A 25,280-nucleotide genomic window follows, 5' to 3' on the forward strand; every position below is an offset into this window, starting at 1 on the left:
GCAGGGGCGGGGCCCTGTGGGCCTGGGCAGCCAATCAGCTGGCTAGTTTTGAAGATTGACACCTGGTTAAACCACTCCAGAGGAGTTGCACACGCCCCTGTGGCAGAGCAGGTTTAAAAGCGAGCGAAGGCCCAGAGGAGCTCTCTTGGCTTTCGGCCTTTGAGCGGGTGCCTGGCTGGGCGGGGCCGTGCTGGGCTCTGCTTGACGCTGGCCCCTTCCTGGCAGAGCCTGCTGGTCCTTTTTTGCCAGTGGTGCCGCTGGGCTGTGCCACTGGGGGCCATCCCAATGTTGGGTACAACTGTGAGACTGGGAGCAGAGCTGGGAGCGGCCCCATAGTCGACACTGGGGGCGGCCCCGAGGCCAGGAGTGGCCACATGGCCGGGACTGCGCAGCCAAAATCGGCAGAACCAGGACAGCGACACACAGCCATGGCTGCATTGGCATGGCTCACAATGAACTTTGTTTAGCCGCTTTTAGCCAGCCATGCTGGACAGAAGGACACAAAAAGGCTGCAGCAGCTTTTCCTGTTTTTCGGTGCTCCACATGAAGAAAAGCGCTGAGAGCCAGCGGCCGGCACAGCTCGCATGGTGTCGGTGGAGACCGCGTGGCCAGCAGCGAGAGGCACGGCGAGCGAGCTCTCTGATGCAGAGTCTGGATGAGATCAGCCTTTCAGTGCTGCAGAGCTCCATAAAAACTGTTTCAATTGATTAAACTTGAGAACAAATGAGCCTACAAACACTTTCCTTCTCCTGAATCAGGAAAAGGAAGGAGTGAAGACACGTAGAGAAAAAAAACATAGGACACTGAGGTCAGTGAAGAAGGAGTCAAATTCTAGACAGGAGGGGATTGAGGAGATGCCATAGTTTTGGGCTGAAATTATTTTGTAAGGCTATGGTGAAGATATATTTGATATATCAGACTTTGTTTTTTCCCTGTAAGTCATGGAATGCATTGGGGAAATGTAGCGTTCTAACCACAGCCGTGAGCAGAAGCATCCATGTTGCAGCTGCTGTGATCCAATGAGAAGCTTGAACAGAGAGAGAGGAGAAACCTTGCCCAGGAACAGAAAGAAGAAAACCTCTGTTCCCAGAGATGGATGAAAAGAACTTTTGCTTTTATACTGGAACAGCTCATCCTTAAAATAATTCCCCATAAGTTGACATGGCCCGTGAATGCAGCTGTGGGAAGGCTGCAAGAGATGGGAGGGACTTCACAATTGCAAGTTTCTGGGTAGCTGCTATATGTGGAAATTAAAAACCACAAGAAACTGTTTCTTGAGGAGAAGTCTCCATGGCATGGCAAGAGAGACTCCTCTCCCTAAGAGAACTGAAGAAAGACTGTTTCAGAGGTCGCAAACTGACTTAAAGTCCCAGGTTTTGCCTCTTTATGTTTTCAGTGGGAGAGAAAAGAGGGTATGGGGGGAGGAGAAGTGTTCTGAAGGTTTATTCTGATTTTCTTTTTATATTTTTCTTTTAATTCTGTTAATAAAGTTTTCTTTATACCCTTTAAAGTTTTGAACCTGTTTTTCTCTCCTCCTAATCCATCTCACAGCAGGAAACTCTAGTGGATGCATTGGTGTTTGGCCAGCACTAAACCCACTACACCTGGTGACCCAGAGTAGGCTTCCATTGCTCTCAAATTGGAGCTCACCTAGCTGTAAGTCCCTGGGTGCCCTTCCCTCTCAACCAGCTCCCCTGCACTTGTAGTGTGTGGCTGCTGCCTCAGCTCCTCGGGCCAGCAGGGCCCTGCAGCCCGTTCCTGGCAGAGGCTGAGCCTGCCTGGAGGTCTGTCCTATCTGTCCAACTCTCTTAACACCAGGGCACGCGTGGTATGGGATGACCCAAAGCACCAGGGCTGCTCTGGGTGCTGAAGTGACTTGTTCTTTCACCAGTTGTATGCCGTGACTTCTGCTCCAAGTACAAGCACACCCTTTTCAGTTTTGTATTTCACTGCAGAGAGAGACCCAAGCCCCATCTTTTCCGTGCCTTGGTGGGGAGGAAAGTGCAGACTTCTGGGCTGCTTTGGATCTCTTGCCTCTCTCTGGCTACAACATGACATCCAGCTCCCTCTCAGCTTTGGCTGAACTCGCCCTCCTTGAACATTGGTAACTGGACTCATACACAGTATTCCTGTTTAGTTTTATTCTTCTTCATATCTTTACAGAAAATGGCACATAAATCACAGATGCTGGATGACTAGAAGTTGTTACAGCTCCATATTTCAAACACCTCAATACTGAATTATTTTCTCACTGTATATACATTATTTACACTCCATGGGCTATCATCTAACACGTCAAACGATTGGGGGACAAAGACAAATGGGTTGGATGACTGGGCTTAACCTTTGATGGAATTAAAACAGTAGCTCTGGGGAAAGGGTGCTCACAGCTGAAAGCAGGACAGAAAGGGTCACCTGGGAGTCACTGTCCTATGGCTTTTGGAGGGGGAGCAGTGCTTTACTGGCATGGGAAGGTGATGGTGCCATGGAGTGAGCTTGGCTGTGTGGGTCTGCGTGTGCTCCTATGGGATGTATGTACACGTTTCAGGGTGTATCAGGGTGGATGTGCATGGCTGTCATTCCCTTTAACACTCAGAGGGTGCGCTGGACAAATTTAATTCAATAAATACATTAGGTGGATGTTGTCTCACCTGAAATAATGTATTCAATAAATAAATTCACCATTCATCCCCTCTGCAGGGGTGTAGGGTTTTGGTGTTTAGAGCAGAGTCAGACCCAGCCCTGCAGGAGCCAGTGAAATGGGCTGGGGTCAGCTCAGGGTGCCAGGTGGGACCAGGGTGTCGTGCCTGTGGGCTAAACCTGCCTCTCCCTGCCAAAGAGAGGCAGAACATAACTGCTCTCAAGCTGCAGTCCCTTCCCAGCAGAGATGGGAGCAGGGAGAGATGGGTGGAAGGTGCAAACCAGCCTAGGAGGATGGTCATCGTTTCATGCAAGCACTGCCATGGGCTTGTCCTGCTGCAGCCTGGGCCGCAGGCAGAGGTGATGGCCAGCAGAAGGTGGCATGTCTGCCTGGGGCACAGTGGGACAGGGCACAAGGGGAAGGGGCCTGGGCAGCACTGGGCAGAGATGTGCACCAAGGAGAGAGGGAATAGGCTTGCTTTAGGAGGGTAAATGGGGCTGGGGGCTGCAGCAGAAGGAGAAAGCCCCAGAGCCAGTCGTGAGGCTGAAGGGACCAGAGTCTTAGTGTCATTGGTGGCAGTGATGATGTGACACTTCCCGGTCCCCCAAAAGGAAGGGGTGGGGGGTGAGGAAGGCCTGGTGGGGTGGAGGAGCGAGGGGCAGGGGTATGCTCAAGGGGAGCAGGCAGTGGGCACCCCTGCCAGGCAGCCCCAAACACAGAGAGCAGGGCCCCTCTCCCTGGCAGGGGTGGCCAGGGACACCTGGCAGTCCAAGGGGGAACATGGCCCCCAGAGGACACAGTGTCTGTCGGGGCTGGCTTCCGCCACCTCTGTTCCCCCTAGATCAACTTCTCCTCCTTCTGCGATGAGTTCAACTTCTCCGTCTGTCTCTCGTCCTCCGCCACTGCCGCCTCCTCCCCTGTCTCCGCCTTCCTGCCTGGGGCTGGGGTGTCCCCGGCAATGGTCCCCAGGACTTTGGTGCTGTGCTCCTGAGCTTTGGCCCTGAGGGCAGCAATGCTGTTTTCTCTCAGTTCCTCCTGGGAAATGGTGGTTTTGGGATCAGGACCCCTTTCTTCTTTGTCACCTTTGTCAAGCTTGGGCAGGGCCTGGCGCTCCACCTCTGTCTTCCTCCCCGCCTCAGCCGCTGCCTCCAGAGACTTTTTGTGCATCCCTAAAAAGAATTGTTGGTATTCGGGTTTAGAAAAGCGCCTGGGCATGGGAAAGCCATCTTGAACTGAAAACAGCAAAGATAAAGAGAGGCCAGAATTAAGGAAAAGCAGAAACCCTTGCTTCACACAGCAGTCATGGCGAGCCACTCGCTCTGGCCCCCGCACAAGGGCAGCCCAGCATCTGTGGACTGTGGCTGGTCCCAAAGGTCTGTAATTACTCTCCCCTTCATTTTTCTCTGTGAACCTGAAGCTATCTTGTTCCTGTATGGAGATGAGGGTCTCAGACAGCAGCATAGCTGCCTGAGCTTCACTGAGACTGGGGAGGGAGATCCCTCATTAGGAGGGATATTTCTATTTCTGTGTCAAACCACAACCACCCTTTTGCCTCTCTCCATTTCATACAGACAGAAGGACAGGACAGCCCATTGTCAAGATGCCAGATACTAGTTTTGGGGCAGAACCAGCCTGGAAATTCAGAAAGAGTAAAGAGCAGGAGTGTGACAGGGTAGCTGCTACCTCCACATCCGCACGGAAAACTGAGTGAAACTTGGGCAAAGACAGAGCATTTGGGAATCCTAGCACCCCATCCAGCATCACAGGGCTGGAGGAGTGAGACTGGGATGACCTCCTGGCTTGGGCAAGGATTGGAGCCCCTGCTCCAGAGCTGGGCATGAAATATGCTTGAGCCATGGGAAGGGGAGGTGAGCACCAGCCTGAGCATGTGGGCAAATTGGTGTCCCAGCCAGATTCTGCAGGTCATGATCCAAGGTCCAGCAGGAATTTTGGGATGAGTGGTCAAACCCTATTGACAAGGGTTGTTGGCAGATGGAGGCATCGAGGGTGGCAGGATGGAGGGACCTTGCCCTGCTGCCCCTCACCTGTTTTCAACAGGACTCTGATTTCTTGCCTGCATCCCCCTATCTCTGCCCATGTGCCATCCCCCATGAAGCTGGCTGCTCTCTTACCCAGGAGCCAAGGGGCACAGGACTCCATGATGCCGTCCTTGGCAGACTTGAGGATGGATTCAGGCAGCGGGATGGAGTGACGCACCATGGCACCGTAGAGCCCGTACTCAGCCATCACACTGCTCCTGCCCCAGCACTTCTCCCTCTTCCGCCATTTGGCCCGGCGGTTCTGGAACCAAACCTGGAGCGAGCAACAAGGAGGGGCATGGGTTTTGTGCATGGAGAAGGCATGCCAGGCCCCTTCCCACGTGGAACATGCATTTACTTCTGCAGCATGATGAAAGCAGAAGGGTGGATGTTTATCCCAAAGGCAATACAACCTCTTCCCCCATGCAACAGACATTGGGTATCTCTCCCTCCCTGCCTTGAAGCAGTGGAGAGGGCCAAGTGTGAAAGCAGGTCCCATCCCTCTCCACAGGATGTAATTAATTTGCCATTGCAACGTCTTTTTTCTACTGGCTTTTGGCTCTCGTGCCTGGGATTTTCTTTTATTATTTGCTGTGTGTCTGAGCAGCAGTACAGGGCTGCAGGCAGCGGTGCCTGCAGGGAGGGCTGGGATGGGGCGGATGCTCGAAAGAAGGGGGAAGCTGCTCTGTGCGCTTTGCCCTGAATTCCCAGTTTGAAAAACCCCTCATCTTCTCAGAAAATTGGCAGAATAATCTCTGAGCTGTGACCTGGGGGGCAGTGAGCAGGGAGGCAGGCAGCAGTGGCAGGGAGGGGGTGATACACGCAGAAATCTATTAGTGCTCTCTCTCCGATTTCCATTCCTCTTGTCTCCCTCACCCTCCTCCCTCCCCAGCTCCCCTCCCTTCTCCCCCCGAGCAGAGGCATCAGCTTTAGATGAAAAATTGCTTGAGGTCTATTCAGAAGGAGGCAAAGGAAGAGTCAGCCCCAGGGGCAGCCCAGGCCTGATTGAAAAATAAGTTAATTTCAGTTTGAATCGATGGGCCTCAGGCACTGAAATATCACGGGAAATTAAAGCAGCTGGTCCCCAGGGAACCACGCCATTGACCTGCGCTAATTAATGCCATGGAGTTACCAGGCCCCTCTCCGAGAGGCAGTCCCTCCCTCCCCGTGGACACCCCGAACACCTCCTCATTTAACTAATTAGACTCACAGAAAATTGGGTGTTAATTTGTTTAGGATTTTTTTTCTTTTCTGTTTTTTCCCTCCCTTTCCCGGAAAGTACACGGCAGAATGGAAATGAATGTCGGGGTCTCTCTGGCAGATGGATGCTCGGGGTCACTCCGCAATCTTCTCCGACTTGATTGCTTGATTAGGTCGTTAGCACATTAAAAAAAAAAATTGCTTGCCGTCTGGCGCTGGCCTGATGAGTGGGATGAGGCGGGAATCGCCTGGGTAATTTATCTTTTTATACTGCAAAGAATTTGATTTCAATCTGCAGATATATGGAGGTGCCTTTGACACCTGTTTAACATTGCAGAGCTGACAGCTTAACCCTCTCTTGTCCCCACTACTCGTAGCTGTGGGGGAGCTCGAGCTGCCGTGGGGAGCCCTGGGGGTCTGTGCCAGTCCCCCAGCTCTGCCATGGGGACCATGAGACTGATGCCACTGAGTGATGTCCTGGTCTCAGGTGGCAAGGCAATATCATCTCTTCTACCTGTGCAGAGCACTGAAATCTTATGGTAGGGACAGAGCTGCAGGCTAGGCAGATGGGTGGCTTGCTAGCACTGATGACAGCCACTGTTGGCCATTCCCAGGAGCCCAGCCAGCCTGCTCCCCCAGACAGCTCTGTGGAATGGCGGGGATGATGGTCCCACTGGCTGTGATCCCAGCTTCTCCCAGCAGAAGACACTCTGTGCATGTCAGAGAGGATTTTACCAGGCAAAGGAAGGAGGCTGCCTCACCACATGTCACCTCTGCATGAAAAACAGTGTGATTTACACTTTCGTACTGCCGGTCTGTAACCCCTGCACTGCAAGGGTTGCAAATCCTCCAGGGTGTAAGCAAAGACCCTCAGGAATGCAGAGCTTCCTCTCGTTGCTCTCTCCTCCATGTCTGTGTGAAACATGGGTTGGCATGGCTGTGCAGCCAGCAGGATGCTGGCAGAGGGTCTCACTCCAGGCCATGCAATCCTCCCATTCCCAGACCACAGGGTGCAGAGCTGCAGGTGCCTCTTTACTGGTGCTTTTACCACTTGCCCTTTCTCTTCCCTCCCACCCTGATGCCCCTATCGTACTCCTGCCTGCCTCATGCTCCTCTTTCTCCCTGGCTGGGTCTCAGCCTGCCCCAGCACTGCCCAGTGCCACTCAGCCTGCTACCCTGGAGCATCCCCTTTTCCACGGTGGTGTTACACAAACACTGGAGGCAGCAGAAGCTTTGCCAGCTGGCAGCCCAGTTTTGACTAGAGCTGGTAGAAAATCTTCAATCAAAAAATGCTGATTCAATCACACAGGAAAAACTGTGGCCAGCCAGTGGAAGTGTAATCAAAATTATCTATAGCTTTCTTCTGAATGCCGTATTTTAATCTCAGCTGCCTAAGACATGCAAAATCTATGCTTTAAAGCCAAATGAGAAAATCAAAATTGCATCAACATTTCAGTAAGATCATTCTGAGATTTCCAAAACCAATTTTTGTCATTTGATGGGAATTTCCTCCTTGTTTTGATTAGGAAAAATGAAAGTTTGAAATCCCAGAATGTTTAGCAGAACAGAAGTCAGGAAGACTTTAATAGTAGGAACCATATCTTCATCTGGAGCATGAAATGAAGTGAATCCAATGGTGCTCAGTACTGTGTATTGCTGGGATCAGATCCCAATCAAGCATCTCTGTCACAAGTTCATTGTGAGGAGCATTGAGTGAAGAGCTGCAGCATGGCACTGGCAGCCCTCATGCCATTTCAAATCAGTAGGATTGTCCCATGTCCTGTTTTCATGATTTTGTCCTCATTCAGATGGCTCCATCAGTGGGGCTTTCATTTACGAGAAGCTCTCAGTGATTTCTTCAAATGTATCAAAGTGTTACCAAAATTTTCACATGCCTTGATTGTGAGCTGAATTGCACGGTGATTTTAGTAACTCAGCTATTTTCAGCTGTGTTGGTACATCAGTCACAATATCCAAATATGCAGTTATTTATTATTGGCACCTCACTTTTCCAGGAGAGGGTTTCTCCCTTACACTTTACTCACCTTACACATCTCTTGTGGTTTTGGTGTTCTTTGGCTGTTTAATGTCCTTGCTTGGAGATATCTACTCTACAGCTTCCTCTGACTCTGAAAGATTTGGTCTGCTTCAAACAATGTCTAAGTTTGTCCATGTTTCCTCTTTCCCCTTCCCGCCCAGGGATTGGCTCAGCTTTGTGAAATGCTTTACTGACATTGCTCTGGATCCTGCACCTTCTTCTCACTTGTTTTCATCCGGTTCTCTGTTGCACAGCTCAGGGTATGGTGTAAAGACTGTGCTTCTGCTTCCACATCTCCTGGGCAGTGGTGAAACCTGATTAATTTTAGACTGAAGCATGTTTGTGCAAAGTTGTCATGATGTGATGTGCAGAGGTGTCTTTTGGACCAATGTGTTGCACCCCAAAAAGTTTCACACCTCTATTTTCACACAAACACCCTTTGTGAAATCTGGTAAGCTTGCTCCAGGAAGCCTATTCTCCAAAAACGGACAACAGAGAAAAGGGGACAGGTTTGTCTTGCAGTATTGCAAAAAGTGGGAATATTTCTAACTTTAACCATCACCTAATACTCACCTCCAGTGCCCACTGCCCAAAGCAATAAAAGTTCAGGCACTCTGTACTTGACTATAGGGTTTTGGAGTGGGAATTTTGGAGTCAAGACTGGCAAGGATAATCTCAACAATTTCCTCCTCTGAATCACAAATGACAACTGATACTTCTTCAGATTATTGATGGTGTAGAAGAGCAAATTGTAGGAGGAGAAATCTCTCATTTTGCAAGGGGACATAAGACTTGACACATCCTTGTTATCCACATTCATCATATTAGTTTGTTTACCAAATCAGTGTCTGAAACATTGTCTGCTGAAGAGAGAAATCTCCCTGAGGTTAGCCATAATTCAGAAATCTGAATTAGGGAAGGGATATTTTAAAACATCTGTGGTGTTCCTATGTATTTTTTCTGGTTTTTTTCAACCTGAAATTTTCCACTGGTTACACTCATTTTCTTGGCAGCTACTTTCCAAGCTAGGGTAAAAAGACAGGAAAATTTACATTGGAATTTTTTTTCTTATTAATATAAAAAATATATATTTTCCCTGCCCAAGCATTTCTCATCTATTAAAGGAAAATTCCAGGCTTGATAATTGTGCGATTTTGCTTCAGCAAACCTCTCGTGCTGCCTTTGGTACGGCATTCCAACAGGGGCACTTCAAGGAGCGAGGCTCCTGGAGCCCCAGCCGGTGCCAGCCCCGAGCAGCGCGAGCTGAGTGTCCGCTAGATGGCCGCAGGCAGATGCACCCGCGGACACACGGACACGGACACACGGACACGGACACACGGACACTCCAGCGCCTGCCTCTGCCGGGCTGCAGGAGCAGCTGCGCACAGCTGTTGGCAGAGCAGCCCCTGAAGCAAGGGGCAGAATCCCGAGAGCCCCGAGCCACGCTGCGGCCGTGTCCCCAGCACAGGGACAGGCAGGTGTGTGCTCTCTCTCTGCCGCTTCCCCACTTGAAGCACTCTGGGGGCGCCGAGCCAACACCTCCAGCTGCCCTCCACATCCAGGGCCCTGCTGCTATCTCAGTACCCAGTTTCTCCTGACAAATACACCTCTCCCTTTCTACCTCCTCCCTCTCCAACCCAAGACTTAACAATGATAGTGCTCAGAATTAAAACCTCCTCTGATAAAACAGTGATGTCCTCATCCTCGTGTCAGACAGGACCTGTAGCCCTGGCTGGGTTCAGTCTGAAGATGTGAACACTGCAAAGAGTGGCCTCATATCTTGCTTGGAGCATGTCCCCACCCATACCCACGAGTACTGGGGCTGTATAATGGACTGCCATGAGAGCGTGAGGTCTGCCTGTGCCCTGGGGCTTCCTCAAATCCCTCTGGTTTAGCAATCACTACAGAAAAGCTTCCCGACTGCTGGTGGAGACGGCACCACTTGTGTAAGCCTGGAAACAGTTTATTGCTGTCTTTTCAAATGTAACGTCAAAGTTATTGGTTCTGTTTATGGTACATCACTTTCTATGGCTGGTGTAAAGTGGTTATGAAGTTAAATGAGAGCAGTAAAGGTGCACATGGGCTGCATGGCTGATCAAAGGACTCATCATCCCTCTTCTTGCTAAACACTGGGAAAGAGCTTGCTGAACTCACTTTAGGAAGGGCTATTCCTGTACAGAGCATAGCAAGCTCCCTTCCTGATAAAAGCTGGAGTTGTGTCCAGCTCACTTGGCTAACAGGTCCAACCAGGGACACAAGATGAGCTGTGAGACAGCACTCATCCCTCTTGGGTGAGGACACGGTGGTGCATCATGCTTGGGTCTCCTCTAAGCTAGAAGAGTAACAGGGCTCTCATTGAATATGGGCTTCATGGGCACCCAGCAAAAATGCACATGATGCTACCATGCCACCAGTCCTGTGGGCTAGTCCTGTCTCTGAATCCTGCTCTTAAAAGCACTACATGGGCCAAGAATAACTATTTGTTACAGTTTATCTGACTTATGCACCAAACCTATAAAATCCCTCTTCACTAGGAAACATGTCTTAAACTGTGTCCTCTTAGTAAATTTGGGGTTTTCACCTGGCTTCATGTGGCAACATGTTTTTTTCACTTCCTGTAGCCTTTCAAAAGCAAAGAGCTTTATTTGCTGCAGGGATCCCATCTTCCCCAAAGGAAAACAAGAGTGCACACGATGTGCAGGGTCAGTAGAGTGAGATCAGTGGGTCAGCACACACTCAGCCTGTGTGTGCATCACATCTGCACAGCAAATGCATCTCAAAGACATTGACTTCACCATGGCCACACTGTGATTCCCACTGACCTGTGGCTTAGCTGGCACTACAGAATAGGCTCCCATATACTGGGACCTGGCAGATCAACACCCAAATCCCTCTTTTCCTAACATGCTGAGTGAAAAACAAGAAAAACATCAGGGCCATAGATGCATGACAGTCACAAGAAAGCTGACAAGAGTGTAGTCATCATCCTAATCCACAGAAACCCAGGGAGACATCTGTCATTGTCACAAACAGTGATAGTGCACATCCATCCTTTAGGTGATCACAGTACCTGACTCCATTATCCAAGCTGCTATCCTGCCTGAATTATTTAATTTTGCCTTCTTTTCCCCCACTAACACTGCTCTGCAGGTCCTCTAGCACAGAGGAAACCTTAGCATAGATCTTCATAAACATCTGTAAGTAATGCACTCTGTAGTCATGCAGGGGCACACCACATTATCACTTTCATGCTAGAGAAGGTGAGTCAGGACAGCCAGAGGAGAAATGTCACATCCCCTTCACAATGCCTTTGAATGCCCTGAAATCAGAGCATGGGATTCCGGCATTGCTCTGAGGCTGTGGAGCACTGCCTGGGCTCTGGACTGCCCCTGCATGCCAGCATCAGCTCCCTGGTGCCCTGCCCTTCTTCAGCAGACCCTGGGCAAAGGGCACAGGTGCTCTCTGACCCTCTCCAGAAAAAAATATAGGCCCCAGAGGCTGTGCACCACTACTACTGGTGCCCAGTGCTCCCTGAGATAAGGCTCAAGCCTTACATGCATGGGGACAGTCTGCAAAGTCCCCAAGGGGTACAGCACACGCTTACCAATGCACTGCACCCTTGAAGCGTGGAAGCATTAGCCAGAAGATATCTATACAAACATGACATTTTATAAAATGCTGTAAGATGTAATCAGTTTCCATGCACCAGCTTGGGTGGGCCTTCAGCACTCTACTCCTACCGTGTGTCTGCTCCTGGCTCTACTTGTTCCTCAGCTCTGTGTACCCTTAACCTTCTTTGGGCAATTCACAACCCCAGGGGTTTTCACATGACATCTTCCAGCTGCAGAGAACTGATTCTCCAGGCACTGGCTGCTGCTGACAGCTGTGGCTGACCCCACCAGCTCGGGCACAGCACAGCTGATGGTGTCACCTGCAGAGCTGGTGACACGCAGGCTGGCCCGGAGCGCTGCTCGCACAGGACAGCACACCTGAGCTCGCCAGCACAGTCCCAGGTATCTCAGGCCAGGACCCTCCCTTAGCTGCCACTTGGACACTGAGCCTTGATCTCAGTCATGGTCATCATGTAAGCTGAAGAAGCTGATCCAGTGAAATAACAAATGGCAGTTGTAGTGACAGTGATGGGGCACTCTGACTTGGGACACTGTTAAGGGACCCAGAGATATTAGAAAGATGTGATGGACATAAAGCAAGTTGTCTTGGAATGGACATCACTGGCACATCTGGCTGTGAGCAGTGTCTGGCACAGGTATTTGTCATGCATGTTCACGTGGATGGGATGGCTAGATCCTTCCAAGAATTTGTTTTTCTCAATGACACTCACAGTTCAGCCCTCCCTCTGGATGAGCCGAGCAGTGTCTTTAGAAAGGAAGGGGTAGCACAGTGAGAAAGTATTTTGCCACGTGGATCCCAAAGCTGCAGGTGAGGCAGAGCTGCCCAGAGGCAGGGGTGGGCAGCCTGGCTGTGCTGCCTGCCTGAAGAGCACAGGATGCTTGTCCACATTGAGCAGGCCTGCTACAGCAGCCAGGCACGAGTCAGTCACTAGGCTACTTCTAACTCAAGGAAGGGACATACCCCTGTGTTTATGAGTGTGCAACATGCATGGCATGAGCATTTCTATAACTCACAGAAAGGCTACCACTACAAGCAATGCTTGGCTTGCATTCCCCTGCTACAATTTTGAAGAGAAAGCTGCAGCTGAAACCTCTAATAACTATGTGGCAGCCATAGTTTCAGCTCTGCCTTTGCTCAGACATTTGGGAGCCTACCAGATACCTGCTGAGAGAGAAAGTAGGGAGCAAATGTAATTCTCACGCCAGGCAGGTCCTAAACTGAACATGTCACTGCTGCTCCCAGGACAGTAACAATCAGGGTAGACAGAAGAGCACCTAATGCTTTTTCACAGCCTCCAATAAAGCACACTCTGGAAGGCATCTTTGTTGTAAGATACTGTAGAAACAGTTTGTTTCAGAGCTCAGTTCCTCTTTTCTGCTTCACAGAAGGACCTGCCAGTCTCATGCACATGGAGATTGAGGTTCTTGGTATGTCTGCTGAGGACTGGACTGCTCTGCAGTGCCTGGGCAAAACCTGGCTCACAGAACACCCACAGAGAAGGGCAATGAAAAGGAGAGCAGGTTTGTGCTTCCAGAGAAGAATCAGAAGACTTGTTGAGATCTATCAGGGTAAAAGAAAAACACTACAGAGAGAAATAGATCCATTAAGAAATAAAGGGGAGAGTAAATTAACTGAGTGTCTAAAGTGCCTGTGTTATTGAACTGTTAGAAAAATCTCTATTCAAAGCCAGGAAAGGAGGAAAACTTTGTAATAAAGGGTCATTAAAGGAAAACATGAACACAACCATCAGCTGTTCCCTCTGCCAGATGTCATAAGGCTGGAGAGGAATTAACTACTGAAATTGCTGGGATGACCAATTATTTTTAAAAATCAGATGTGAAAAACTGTAGTGGTATCAGAAGAGAGAAAAGAAAGTTCATCATTAAATGGAGAAGTGAACACAAGTGTTCCCAGCACAGGGATTTGGGATAGTATTTCCAGAAGAGCTAAAGTGACCGAGGAACTGCAAGTCCAAGCTAACTTGGAGAAGTGTTAGCCTTAAACCACTGTTGTTAAGAAAACAACCACTGTTGTTAAGGGATGAGTGCAGGGAAGAGCTGTCACAGCCTGGCATCATGGCTGCAGAGCCATTCCTGATTCTCTTGGACATGATGGGGAAAGCCTTTACCAAGGCCCTCCAGAGAAATGGGCTTCACCATGTTTTGTTGCCCGCCTGTCTTTTCTCTCCCAGGGAACTCGTGTGACCCAATGTTGAAGGTCCTTGCTGACAGTGTCTCCAAACCATGGAGAGAACAAACAGAGTCACTGTAAAGGGCCCTGTTTTCCTCCCAGTTCACATCAAATTCCCAGTCCCTTATCCTGGGACAGCCATAAACATCTTGCAAGAACAGAACAGAAGGCAAGAAGATGCAAGTTTGCTTTTATTTGTTTTTCTGTTAAATTTAGAAAATTGATCAGTGGCTAAAGCAACCCAGGGACTGAACATAGAGGGATAAAGCAGTACCTGGGTAAAGAAAATATTCATAACTCTATACCTTCACCTCTCCACCAAAAAGACCTTTTAAAAGTGCACCTAGCAGCCCCAGCTGTAGCAGGGTAAAATCCCACAAGATAAGCAGGCAATCTGCATGGTCTAGCAACAAGCAGGAGAGACCCCACTTCATTAAACTAAAGTGTCATTCCCAGCCCTCCATTTTCCTTCTTTTCTCCTACCACATTTTCTTTCTCTGTCCAAAAGCATGTAGTGTAAGACTTTTCAGACAAGGATCCCTTTGGAAAGGCTTGCCTGGGCCCCTGCTCTTGCCCATCACCCAGCCCCTCTGTTTGCAGCTCTGGTAATTAACTTGTAAACGAAGTTCTAGCACATGGGCTGAAAACAGGCCATAGATAAAGGGTAATGAAAACAATCCATTAGAGAAAGGGCCAAATTAAACAACTCTTAATTGAAAAATGGAAATTAATATGAATTTAGATCAACTAAACAAGCATGTTATTGAAGAGGCAGAAAAGTGGATGAACTCCTAACATACCAATTAAAGACATGGAGGCAGAGATGCACCATATGCCATGAGAAAAACTCATAATAATATTCTCAGTAAGCCACTAAGTTTGATTAGTTTTATTACTCTCACTTGTATACTTTCTACATTTCTAGAAGCATAGGGGAAGTTTATGACACTTATCTGGTATCACAGAGTGATGGCTTGCCCCAGTGCTCACGAATTATTGGCAAAGGTAGCCAGCACTAGCTGCTCAACTCCACTTCACGATTAACTGCTTGCAGGGCTCTTAAAACTTATGTATTTTGAAATGGTTGGCTCACACAACAGCAACACTTTTGGCTGGTCCTTCACCTTGGTAATCTACCTCCAACAGCCCTAACCACTGTGGCAGTTTCCTTCCAGCTACGTGGTCCCTGTGAATGTGCTGCACAGAGGAACCCACTGGCAGTGTGCCTCAGGCTGGCCTTGCTCTGTTCTGTGTGTGAGAGTCACCCAGCATTTTAACAAAAGCAGACAGGTCCTCACTTCTTAGAGTAATAGTGATAAGCTTAGAAAATCCACAAGCACCACTTTCTGCAGCACTGAGTAATGCTCTGGAGGCCACTCCAGGCACACATTCAGGAAAGGTCACTGGCTGCATGGAGCAGTCACAGCATTCCATACTCACACTGTGGGATTCAGACTACACCTCAGCACTCTGCAACAGGCAGGAAAATCTGGCAGGACAGGGAGAAGCCACGGCTGCTAAAGCTGAATACAACTAATTTTTCCTTCATGCTTTCTATCATGTTTTTGAGGGGACTCAGTGGGTTCCCTCCTGAGCTCACGCTCAGTGCAGTACAGGTTCCTCAGGCAGATTATGTTCATCTCTAAACAGAGAACCTTTTTGCAAAACTGAAGGAAGGTAAGCCTCTGTCCTTGCAAAATACTCTTGGTACTTGCTTCCCTCTCAATGATTATTCCTCCTGATTCCTCCATCCCTGTTCAACTCCTAAAGGGCTTCCCAGTGATACCGAAATGTGCTAATCTGATAGCTAAACCAAGACTTTTTCAATTAGAGATTTAATTGACCTTGTTTTGTTTTTAGCCAAAATTGGCCTCTTAGCTGCCTGACAAAGCTTGCTGGATGCACAGACAATCCCCACTCTGCACTCAGTGCCAGCCTCTTCTTGGGATTTCTTTTGCTTATGTAAGCAATTTTATTTGTCCCAAAAATTGTCATCCAGTAATTACCATGCAATCTTTTAACAACAAGAGCTGACAATTTTTAGCAATTTTATTACCTTTTTTGATTGATTACTTCCCTTAAAAGGTGACTTTAATGTCCCTACAATAGCAGTCAGGATCTTATTTTTTTGAAATACTGATTAATCAATTTGTTTGATCAGTAGGAAACATACTTTAAGGACAAATATACACAATCAATTCAATAATCCCCAAACCAAACTGTTACTGAACTTTCATATTGTAACTACTCAGTTTAAATGTTGGAACTGTTATGTATTAATAAATTCAATCTAAAATCTACATGTTACACTTAAGAGATTTGTTATGAGAAAGAGCAGTTTAAGTCAGATGTCGCAGTATTTGTCTGCCTCAGGACATTTTTAATACTTCGTAATGTTTATAAAGGATATACTTCCCAGGAAGTACAGGAATCTACTTACCTCTCTTGGATTTTACAGAACAGCCTGAGTTTATTCCAATACTGGCACTTCAAGTCCTACGAATATTCTTTCAAATACATTGATTAATGTGGTCTTTTTCAAGTATCTTGCAAAATGGCCACAGTGACATCTGATGTGACTTGTGCATAGTATCTCACTATTATAAAAAATTATTTCCCCATGCTGCCCAATGGGAGGATGCTCATTTTCCTTCCAGGAGCAGCCAGCTCAGTGTGGGAGTAAGACACAGAGTGTGTGTCTGCCTTGGGAAAAAAAATTCACTTTCATATCCTCTTTAAATGGAGGGTTTGAATATTTTTTTTCCTGGATTCAATGTTCTCTTAAACCAGTAACTTTCTTGGTCTCTGATGGCTATTTGTAGTGTTCTGCTGAAGGCTTTATCTGCAAACAGTTCCTATATATCATTCTTTCAATTGCCCTCTTTGAATTTCACTTTCACATCAAATTTCATAGGTGATTTACTTTCTCTTTGACTAATACCTCCTGAGAAATAATTCCACAAATGAAAATAAGGGGCAGATATCAGTCTTAGGTGAGGATCTAGTGGGAAACCACATGAAATGCTGCAGAAGTCCCAACATGTGATGCTCACAACAATATTAGAAAACACTTTCATTAATGACCTACAGGAGGGAGAGAGCGTTGCTGAAAGGTGAGAGGAACTGCAAGCTACAATGGAAATGCAAAACTATAGAGCTCCCTCAGGCAGCTGGAAACTCATGCAAGGAAAAAAATGTGATGATGTGAAATTATAAATATTATGAAGATGGGAGTGCAGATTCATTGTAAGCTGTCTCTTCCAAGGGGCATTAAATGACGGTAAGAGATTCAAAGCAAGATCTGCTGCACTCAGGCAGTTCTGCTGCAGAACTTCTTGCCACGGGATATTAAGACATTTACATGTATTCAAAATCCCAGGAGACTGACAAAGTGCACAGTATCACTAGATAGCTGCCCTGTGTAGCACCCACCTCTTGCCACTGTCAGAGCTGGTAGGGCTGTTTGATGCTTGTCAGCCAAAGTTAGCAAAATTCCATATGAAACCCAGAACACGGAAGGGAAAATCCTGAGCATAAAATAAAATCTGTCTAAAAGAAGTTTGAAGTGATTGAATTAGATAAATGGAAATAAATAAGGAAGCAATCAGACCAGTGCTAATCGAAGGCTACTTCTGCAAAGGACCACAAGTCCAGCTGAACTGGTGTGGACACACCCAGCATGCAGCTGTAGGCATGGGGTCCCTTATCTCCAGGAAGGCTGACAGACAGGATGGGCTTCATGTAAGAACAACCACATGATTAAGAGATGAGCATGTGATGTATGAAGGATGATTTAAGGAAAGATCTTTGCAACTTACTTAAGCAATGATGAAAACTAAAAGTGACAGCCAGGAGAAGAAATATCTTGTATTTATTTAAAGAGCATGAACTTTATAGCCAAGGGGAAAGAATTAGGCTCATAACAAAAAGGCACAAAGTTGAAAAGGAATACAAGGTAAAATATCAAGAAGTATGATCAGAGTTGGGAATCACCTTGCCATGGCTTGTCACACACAAGAAATATGGACAAGGAGATTTCATGGAATGTGTGGTAAGGGACAATGGATTGCTGACCTATTGGAAAGAGCAGTGGTGCTCAGGACTCCTATGTGAGCCTGATGATACCCTGGCAAGGTGCTCAACAGATGCTACAGAAATTCTGCTGTTTCTCATTATTTCCTCTTTCATCATCAGCAAAACTGTTATTCACAATCCTTTTTTTCTGGAATACACATGCCATTAGTTACACCTGGTGTTCAGAACAGCCATGCATTGGGGTGCTTCTGCTGCCCAAGTCTAACCTGATCTCAGAGCAGAGGGGTCACAGTAAGGAGCCCTCCTAGGTTTAAAAGCTGCAATACAGGAAGAGTAAGCAGTTGTTCATTAGCCAGCTGCAGAATGACAGGGCAGACCAGTCAGTGACAGCTATTTACCTGCTATTTCATTCCAAATCAGTTAAAACACTCAGCACTAGAAGGGTGTTCCAGGTGCTGAAGCCTTACAAGCTGTGTCAGCTCTATGCTGTCTGCCACATCTCACTCCACCTCACACAGAGTGAATGCTCTCAGCTCTGGCCAGAGAAATGGGGCCTCAGGAATTCAACATACACTGTGCCACTAGATGAACCTCTTCCTTGGAAAGGTCTTTTATGGGAAATCAAAGGATCTTCTTTCCAGCCCAGCACAAAACTGTGGCTGTGGACAACAATAAACTCCCAACAATCTCTCCTCTCTTGACCTGATGTCCTGCAGGATCACAAGTGGAGAAGTGACCATGCTCCATTTCACTCCTCCTAAAGGCAAAGCATCAGGGCTTGTTTCTCAGAGCAAAATCCTAGTGCATCAGGTAGGATTTGAGATGGTGGGCCATTATTTCTGAAGACTGGTGGAAATCCTGTTAGCACACAGGTAATCTACAAGCTGTTGGATCAGCAGGAGTCCTGCCAGGTCAATGGGATAAGAAGAATGAGCTGCTTTTATAGAAATGTAATTTTTGATGGAGAACAAGAATAAGAGTGGTGAGGAAGGCTCAGGACAGAGGGGAAAAAGGCTACATTTTGTTTTGGAGGGCCTTCCTGTCCCTGCATGGGGTCATACCTCAGCAGCTTCCAGCATTGGTGTTATCCTGCTAAGTGCCCTCTGAGCTACATTCCAAACCCACAAGGGAGCAGCCTCCTGGGCCATCTCTTCAGCAAAGAAAGAGCAGAAGCTCAAGATACAGCTTGGTGGGTGCTGGGCATGCATGAGGGATGAACAGAAGGAGGAACCAGGGAAATCAGGACCTTCTCAATACCACATGGCACATAGGACAATGTGTCTTGTAGAAACTGCTGTGCACCAGTCACAGAGGCCAGCCACTGCCACTGTGTGGAGAACCAGGACAGGTTAACTTCCAGCCAGATCAGAACTCCACCTGCTCAAGGCTTGGCCATTACAATCCTGTCCCTTGTGTAGAAACCTGATGGGAGTAAACCATGGAGTAAAGCAAGGCAAAAGAAGCTGCTGCAGCCCACCCTTGTGAACATCATGTTAACTCTGTCCAGTGTGCCTCCCACACTGGAAAAAGCAGCTGTTAAGTCTTCTCCAGCTTTCTGGCTGTAATGCATGCCAAAGGCTGGTCCTGGCCCAGCCCTGCAGCTCAGGCTGCTCCTTCCTGCTGGAGGATTCAGCACACAGCAGTGGCATTCCACACCCCCTTGTTCTACCTCCTCACAGTAGCATGACAGGACTGACATGAAGCTCAAGCCTTAATGTTAAAAGCTGTTAATAAAATTTAACAGATTAACAAAAAAAAAAAAAAAAGAGTTATCCCCAGAAACTTTCAGGGAAATGTCACTTGAGGAGGCAAATACAGTCAAAGTGCAGATGCGGTACAAACATCTCGCTGGGACTCACCCATCATCCCCTCACTGCATCCCATCCACAGCTGTACTAGCTGCCCACGCCATCCCTGTGCATCCTTCTGTGGCCAAAGGAGCAGGGATGAGCTCTTTCCCTTCAGCAATGCCTACCCAGATGTGGTCTCTGGGAGGCTCTCTTCTTGCTTTTACCAAGACCTTGAAACACTGTCTTTTTTTGAGTGCCTGTTGTCCTTCTCTGAATTCAGATCCCCCCTGTTACACGCCCCCAAAATCACTGGTACCACACACCATGCACAGCACACGTCCACATACAAACACCAAATACAAATCTGCCAAGAATATCTGATCTGCCTGCCATCAATAGCAGGAGAGTGGACAGCCTGGGGAAGTTTATTCAGAAAAATGTCAGCTTTCCCATGCTGCTGCCTTTTCTTCATGGAGGGATGAACATGGCTGAGAGCAGAACAATAAGGGAGTCCAAGAGATATGATTACCTGTATCCTGTCTTCTGGCAACTCTGTTTTCATGGCCAACATCTCTCTAGCATATACGTCAGGATAGTGGGCCTCATTGAAGGCTTTTTCCAGCTCTTCCAGTTGATAGGATGTGAAGATTGTCCTGAGGGGAGTAAAACTCTTTGATCAAAACACAAGAAGCAGCAAAGATGATGAAGAGCCAGAGAAATGGACACTGAAGACATTGAAACCTGGGTGACTGGCTAATACGTAGCTTTTCCCCACCTCCTCTGCTTCTGTGCACAAAAGGTCAAGTGCCAGGGTGAAGGGAGAACCAGAAAATGCCAGAAGACAGCATTTTTAACAGTTACAAATCACCTTCCCTTTCAGGGACTTGCCTCTGGAGACAGTGCCTCCCCAGCAGCAAGCACCCGCAGTGCTGGCAGCTGATCTCGGGCTCTGCCGCCTCCTGTGAGGATCAGCACACCGAGAGCAGGCAGCATCTCCTCAGCACCCCGTCTGGAGAGGTGCTGAGCCCTTTCCCAGCTGCTGCTCCTTAGCCTCTTCAATCTCCAAGAGCAAATAATCCTTCACCTTGAGTCTCAGTCTTCAGACAAATTCTCCAAATATTTTCTCCACCCTAACCCACCACTTTTCACCAGTTCTTCCCCATGAGAGCCAGGACCAGCTCCCTTCCTCTGCTTTTACCCGGGCTGCTTCCACTCCAGTATCTCGTTAGCTGCTCCCTGCCAGTTTGCATTAGCCCATTATCCTTTAGAAATCCTCCTGGACCGCCCTGGGCAGGCAGCAGCCCAACCTGCCTCCACGCAGCCGCTTCTCAGTTTGGGACAACCAAATTGAAAAATCAGCAGCTGGAAAGCCGAGACAGATGAAAGCCTTTCCCTAGCAGATGGATGAGAAGTCTCGGACCACTTCCACTCCCTGAGGGTTAAAACTCCCACCTTTCAACTCCTCCAGTACAGAAAGCGCAATTTTTGATAAAAGCTAAAAATACTGCAATGGCAAAAAAACCCCCCAACCAACAAACAAACAAAAAACCCGAACCAAAACAAAAACAAAACAAAAAAAAGCAACCAAAAAGCCAAATCAAACAAAAAACCTCTACCAAAAAACCAAACCAAAATAAAACAATCCTCAACCCAACAACGAATTGCAGCCCTTGTGCAAAGTAAATGTGTAAATTTACCATCAACTAAAAACCATGTATCTCCCAGAAGGAAAGAGGAAATAGAGTCTTTTTCTAAAATACACCCAAATTTCAGAAAAGCCTTTCAGTTCCAGAGAGCATAAACACAAAATATCAGAAACATCCTCTGCTATTCAAAATGAAAAGGATTCCACCAGATCGATAATAATACTAACAAAAGCAGGATGCAAATGCAAGGGACCTGCCTGCAATCAGACCCTTCTTTAAATTCACTCTTAAATCCATTCTCTTTTCAAACAGTTTTTCTTCAACTATAACAAATCTGTGAACTCTGGGGACAGCAGAGGCACACCGAATCATGTATTTTCTCTCTCTGCGAGCACAGGAAAAATTATTTCAATTTTGATCCAGTTTAGATTTCAAGCATTCCCCTCCATCTTCCTCCCACAAGAGCACGGGAGCCTGTCCAGGCTCACGGGCGGGAGGGTTTTGCTGACATTCAGCTGAAGTTTCCCCGTTTTAGCTCATGCCCGGGTAGTCCCCGTCCCTTTTGCAGTTCACAACCCCTTTTGGTGTTTCCATCCTGCAGCTATTTGCGGGCTATTGGCCAGTCATCTTCCAGCCCTTCCTTGGTACAATTAGAGGTCTTAACTGTTTACAACAGAATATTCAACCACGGACAAATGTTGCAGGTCTGTTTCTATCTAGAACTGAAAACAAAACAAATCTGAATTTCGTTTCCTATCTCTCATCCAGATCGGGACCTGTATACCAGTCCCAGCTGTTACCACCCAGCCCCGCCTGGGGTGCAAAGAAAATGAACTCGTACTTACTCCAGAGCACCCAAACTGAGAACATTTGCCTGGGGAGGGGTCCGGCTTTGGAAAGCAGCCCTCCAGACCGAGCCTCCTGTTGCACACATAGCAGGATGCCTCCAGGGATAGTCGGTCTCCTTCCACCCCGCATCCTGCTAAGCTTTCACTGGAGCGTCTTTTAATCCACCTTTCCTGCATCGTGGCAGGATTGATTTAATTATTCCTAAATCACCCTGGATGGTGTTTGGCCTTTCTTTGTCCTGGCGCTCTGGCCACAGCAATGCCAGAACCCAGCACGGGATTTTTCGTTTCCGTTATAAAGCGCAAACAAACCAACTCCATTTTAACTGTGGGAGAAGTCAGGCAAAGTCTATTACCCTGACCGTGCTCGTAGGAAACCAAATCCCAAAGTGGATCTTCGTTTCCTTAAACATTTTCCCACCTTCTTCAGCTTCTTTGCAGGCTGTCTCTGATTCCAAATTATTTAATCTATTAACAAAATATTTATTTCTAAGTAATAAAATATTTAAATTATTGATAGAAATTCTGTCTTCCTGACAGCCAATATTAAGATTGCTGTATGTGGAGCTGAAAACGGCTTTTATTATTTCTGACAGGTTGATGATTTTCCCTTCCAAGCACTGATGATCGGCATTCCACCGCAGCACATGGGCTGCACAGATTGCGACCCGGGATACCTGGATCCGCAACCAGAAAAAATTCAATAAAATGACACCTCTGGTCGAATCCCCCACTCCCTATCGGCACGTCCCTATTCCGATTTATTTTGGACGGGGAGAAAGAATAAAGGCAAGGACGCACTGGAGAAGCCGCCGGGGCGCTCGGGCGGCCGGTGCCGGAGGAATGTTTCGCTCCAGGCCGGAGCGGGCCGTCCCCGCGGGGCGGGCAGGGCTCGCCGGTGGCCGCTTCCCCGGGGACTGAGGCGCGGGCGGGGTGGCCGCCGCTGTCTTACCTGTGCCGCCTCTTCTTTCGTTTCTTGCTCTGATTTAGAGAGGATTTGGACATTTTTCGGTCGCTGGAGGAGACATCCTCGGAATCTGCGGAAAGACAGGCAGCGGCTGTGGGCTGGGGCTCGCTCCCCGCCGGAGTCCTGCCGGGTAGGGCCAGGCCCGCGGCCCCGCTCCCTCCGCCGGCTCGGGCCGAAGATTTCGTTGCGGCGGCGCGGCGGACGGGGCCCGACGCCGGCTGCTCCCTGCAGCGCGGCACCAGCGCCGCTCCCGATCCGGGGCGGGCAGCTCGGGGGATGCGCCCCAGCCAGGGAAGGCTGCGGGCCGGGACCGGGCTCTAGTTCTCGCCTCTCTCCGCCGGAGTCGTTTGCTGAGGCTGCTGTTGCCTCGCTGCTAAAACGCAGAGCCCGGCGAGCTCAACCAAAGCGCAGGAAACGGGAAAGCTGCAGCCCCCGCTCCGCGGCCGGGCAACCGCGACCGCCTGCCCAGCCCGGGCATCCCGAACTGCGCCCCAGAAACACCGGAGCGAGGAGGCAGAAATTGAGGTTTATGGAGCTACCAGAATAAACCAGCCCCGGGAGGAGCTGCTGCCTTCCGCCGCCCCCGGCTCCCCAGGGATGCCACGGCCCGGGGGTGTTGAGGGCAGGACGCCTCCGCCTTTGCCCCGAAGGAGCAACCGGGGCACGGATCGGGGACCCCGTATTTCGATGCGCGCCCCGGTGCCAGTGCTGCCCGCGGCGCCGCGCCACCGGCCCGGGCCCGGGCCCGTGCTGCCCGGCGGCGGGGGCGGCGGGCACGGCCCGGGACGGGCGCCGCTGCCGGAGGGAGGCCGGGAATTGCCCCCGGAGCCCGGGTCCGGCGCTGCTGCCGGCCGCTCTGAGGGACCCGAAGCGGCCGTGGAACGGGGCCTGCAGGCAGAGTTATGGGAGGCTGCTGCCGTCTAGGAAAAGAATGCCGAAAACCCCCTAATTATCCGGCAACACGGGGTGGCGGGGGCCGCTCCGACGGGGCTCTGCGCATCCCTAGGCCGGGCGCCCGGGGCCACGCCATCAGACCGCGGCCGCAGTCCCGGACGGGGAAAAATATGGTCCCGCCCGCCCTTCTCCTCATTCTCGGGATCGAAACGAAATCTCCCTTCCACCGCCGAGCAAGGGGCCTCCCGCCGGGACACGGGGTGCGGGCGGCGGCTGGCTGCGGGCGGCGGTGCTGGCGGGGCGCAGCGGGCCCCCGGGGGCCGGGGCCGTGCCTACCTGAGCTGGCCGTCTGGCTGCTGTCCAGCTGCCCGGGGGCCCGGGCCAGCGGCTGCAGGTGGACGCTCTGGGGGTCGGAGAGCACCTCTAGGAAGGTGGGCTGGGTGTAAAAGCCGGGGATGCCGCTGGCCCCCAGCAGCCCCATGCCCACGCCGCCCACCCCGGCGGGACTGAGGACGGAGCGGGCCGCCAGCAGGTGCCCGGCGGGCAGAGAGTCCAGGGCGGCCCGAGGGTGCGACGGCGGCTCCTTGTTCAAGCCAAGGATCTCCTGGATGCCGAAGCCGGTGCAGCGGGGAGGGGTGGGCCCAGAGTTGGACTTGACCCCAGCAGCGGGGGGCGGCGGAGGCAGTGGCGGGGCGGCGGGGGCGGCGGCCGCGCCGTCGGGCTTGGGCTTGCCGGGCAGGCTGGGGGCCAGCGCCGCGCCCGCTTTGCCCGTCATGCTGCGGCCAGCGGTCCCTGGTGCCCGCTCCGGGAATGCCTGGGAGCCCCCGGCTCAGGCCCCTTTTATCCGCCCAGCCGGGAGCCCGAGCGGGGTCAGAGCCGCGCAGCCAATCACAGGGGCCAGCCGCGATTAGGGATGCCAAAAAGCCGGCACCGGCGGCGGCGGGGCCGCTGCTCGGCGGGCTGGGGCCGGTGCCCGCCGCGGACTGGGGCTGCCGCCCGCCCCTGCGCTAGGGAGGGCCGGCCCGGCCCCGCAGGCCCCGGCCCCGCTCGCCTCCAGCCGTGCCGGGGAGGTGGGGTTAGGAAGGGAGGGAGGGAAGGATGGATGGAGGCATCCCTGCTTTCATAAACACGCACGGCGTGGGGCACCGGCCCTGGAGGAGAGATGCGCAAGGCTTACGTGTAGGGAAACCACGGGCTCTCTGGCTTTCTTGCTCATCCGATATTCTGAGATAAATAAGAGGTCAGAACAGAAATTAGGGCCCATGCAAGTAAGCTAAGAATTAAAACTGAGCAATGTCCCTTAAAAATACTGAGTTGGAAGGTTTGCACGTTGAAGAAGTGTGCCATCAGAGGAAGTGA

At 49.9% G+C, this 25,280-nt stretch overlaps 1 protein-coding gene across 2 annotated transcripts; it reads right to left on the reverse strand.

Annotated features, from left to right (window-relative positions):
* Positions 1-2,136: 2,136 nt before the first annotated feature.
* Positions 2,137-24,756, reverse strand: VSX2 (visual system homeobox 2). Of its 2 annotated transcripts, none has more exons than XM_064423874.1 (5): positions 24,258-24,756; positions 23,013-23,097; positions 20,096-20,219; positions 4,774-4,954; positions 2,137-3,873 (listed from the first exon to the last, which is right to left on the reverse strand). In XM_064423874.1, the coding sequence occupies exons 1-5, from the start codon at positions 24,694-24,696 to the stop codon at positions 3,479-3,481; spliced, it is 1,224 nt and encodes a 407-aa protein (XP_064279944.1). In that variant the 5' UTR covers positions 24,697-24,756; the 3' UTR covers positions 2,137-3,478. The 2 variants fall into 2 exon arrangements, with proteins under 2 accessions (XP_064279944.1, XP_064279945.1); XM_064423875.1 differs by having other exon boundaries at positions 2,137-3,810; positions 24,258-24,755.
* Positions 24,757-25,280: the final 524 nt, after the last annotated feature.

Source organism: Passer domesticus, chromosome 6 (assembly GCF_036417665.1).
Source record: "Passer domesticus isolate bPasDom1 chromosome 6, bPasDom1.hap1, whole genome shotgun sequence".
Taxonomy (NCBI): Eukaryota; Metazoa; Chordata; class Aves; order Passeriformes; family Passeridae; genus Passer; species Passer domesticus.

Coding starts and splice junctions, on each gene's coding strand:
- VSX2 (XM_064423874.1), bottom strand. CDS start 24,696: ATGACGGGCAAAGCGGGCGCGGCGCTGGCCCCCAGCCTGCCCGGCAAG. Junction 23,098..24,257: donor CAGCCAGACGGCCAGCTCAG/GTAGGCACGGCC, acceptor GTCTTTCCGCAG/ATTCCGAGGATGTCTCCTCC. Junction 4,955..20,095: donor TGCCAGAAGACAGGATACAG/GTAATCATATCT, acceptor TGCTCGCTCCAG/GTTTGGTTCCAGAACCGCCG.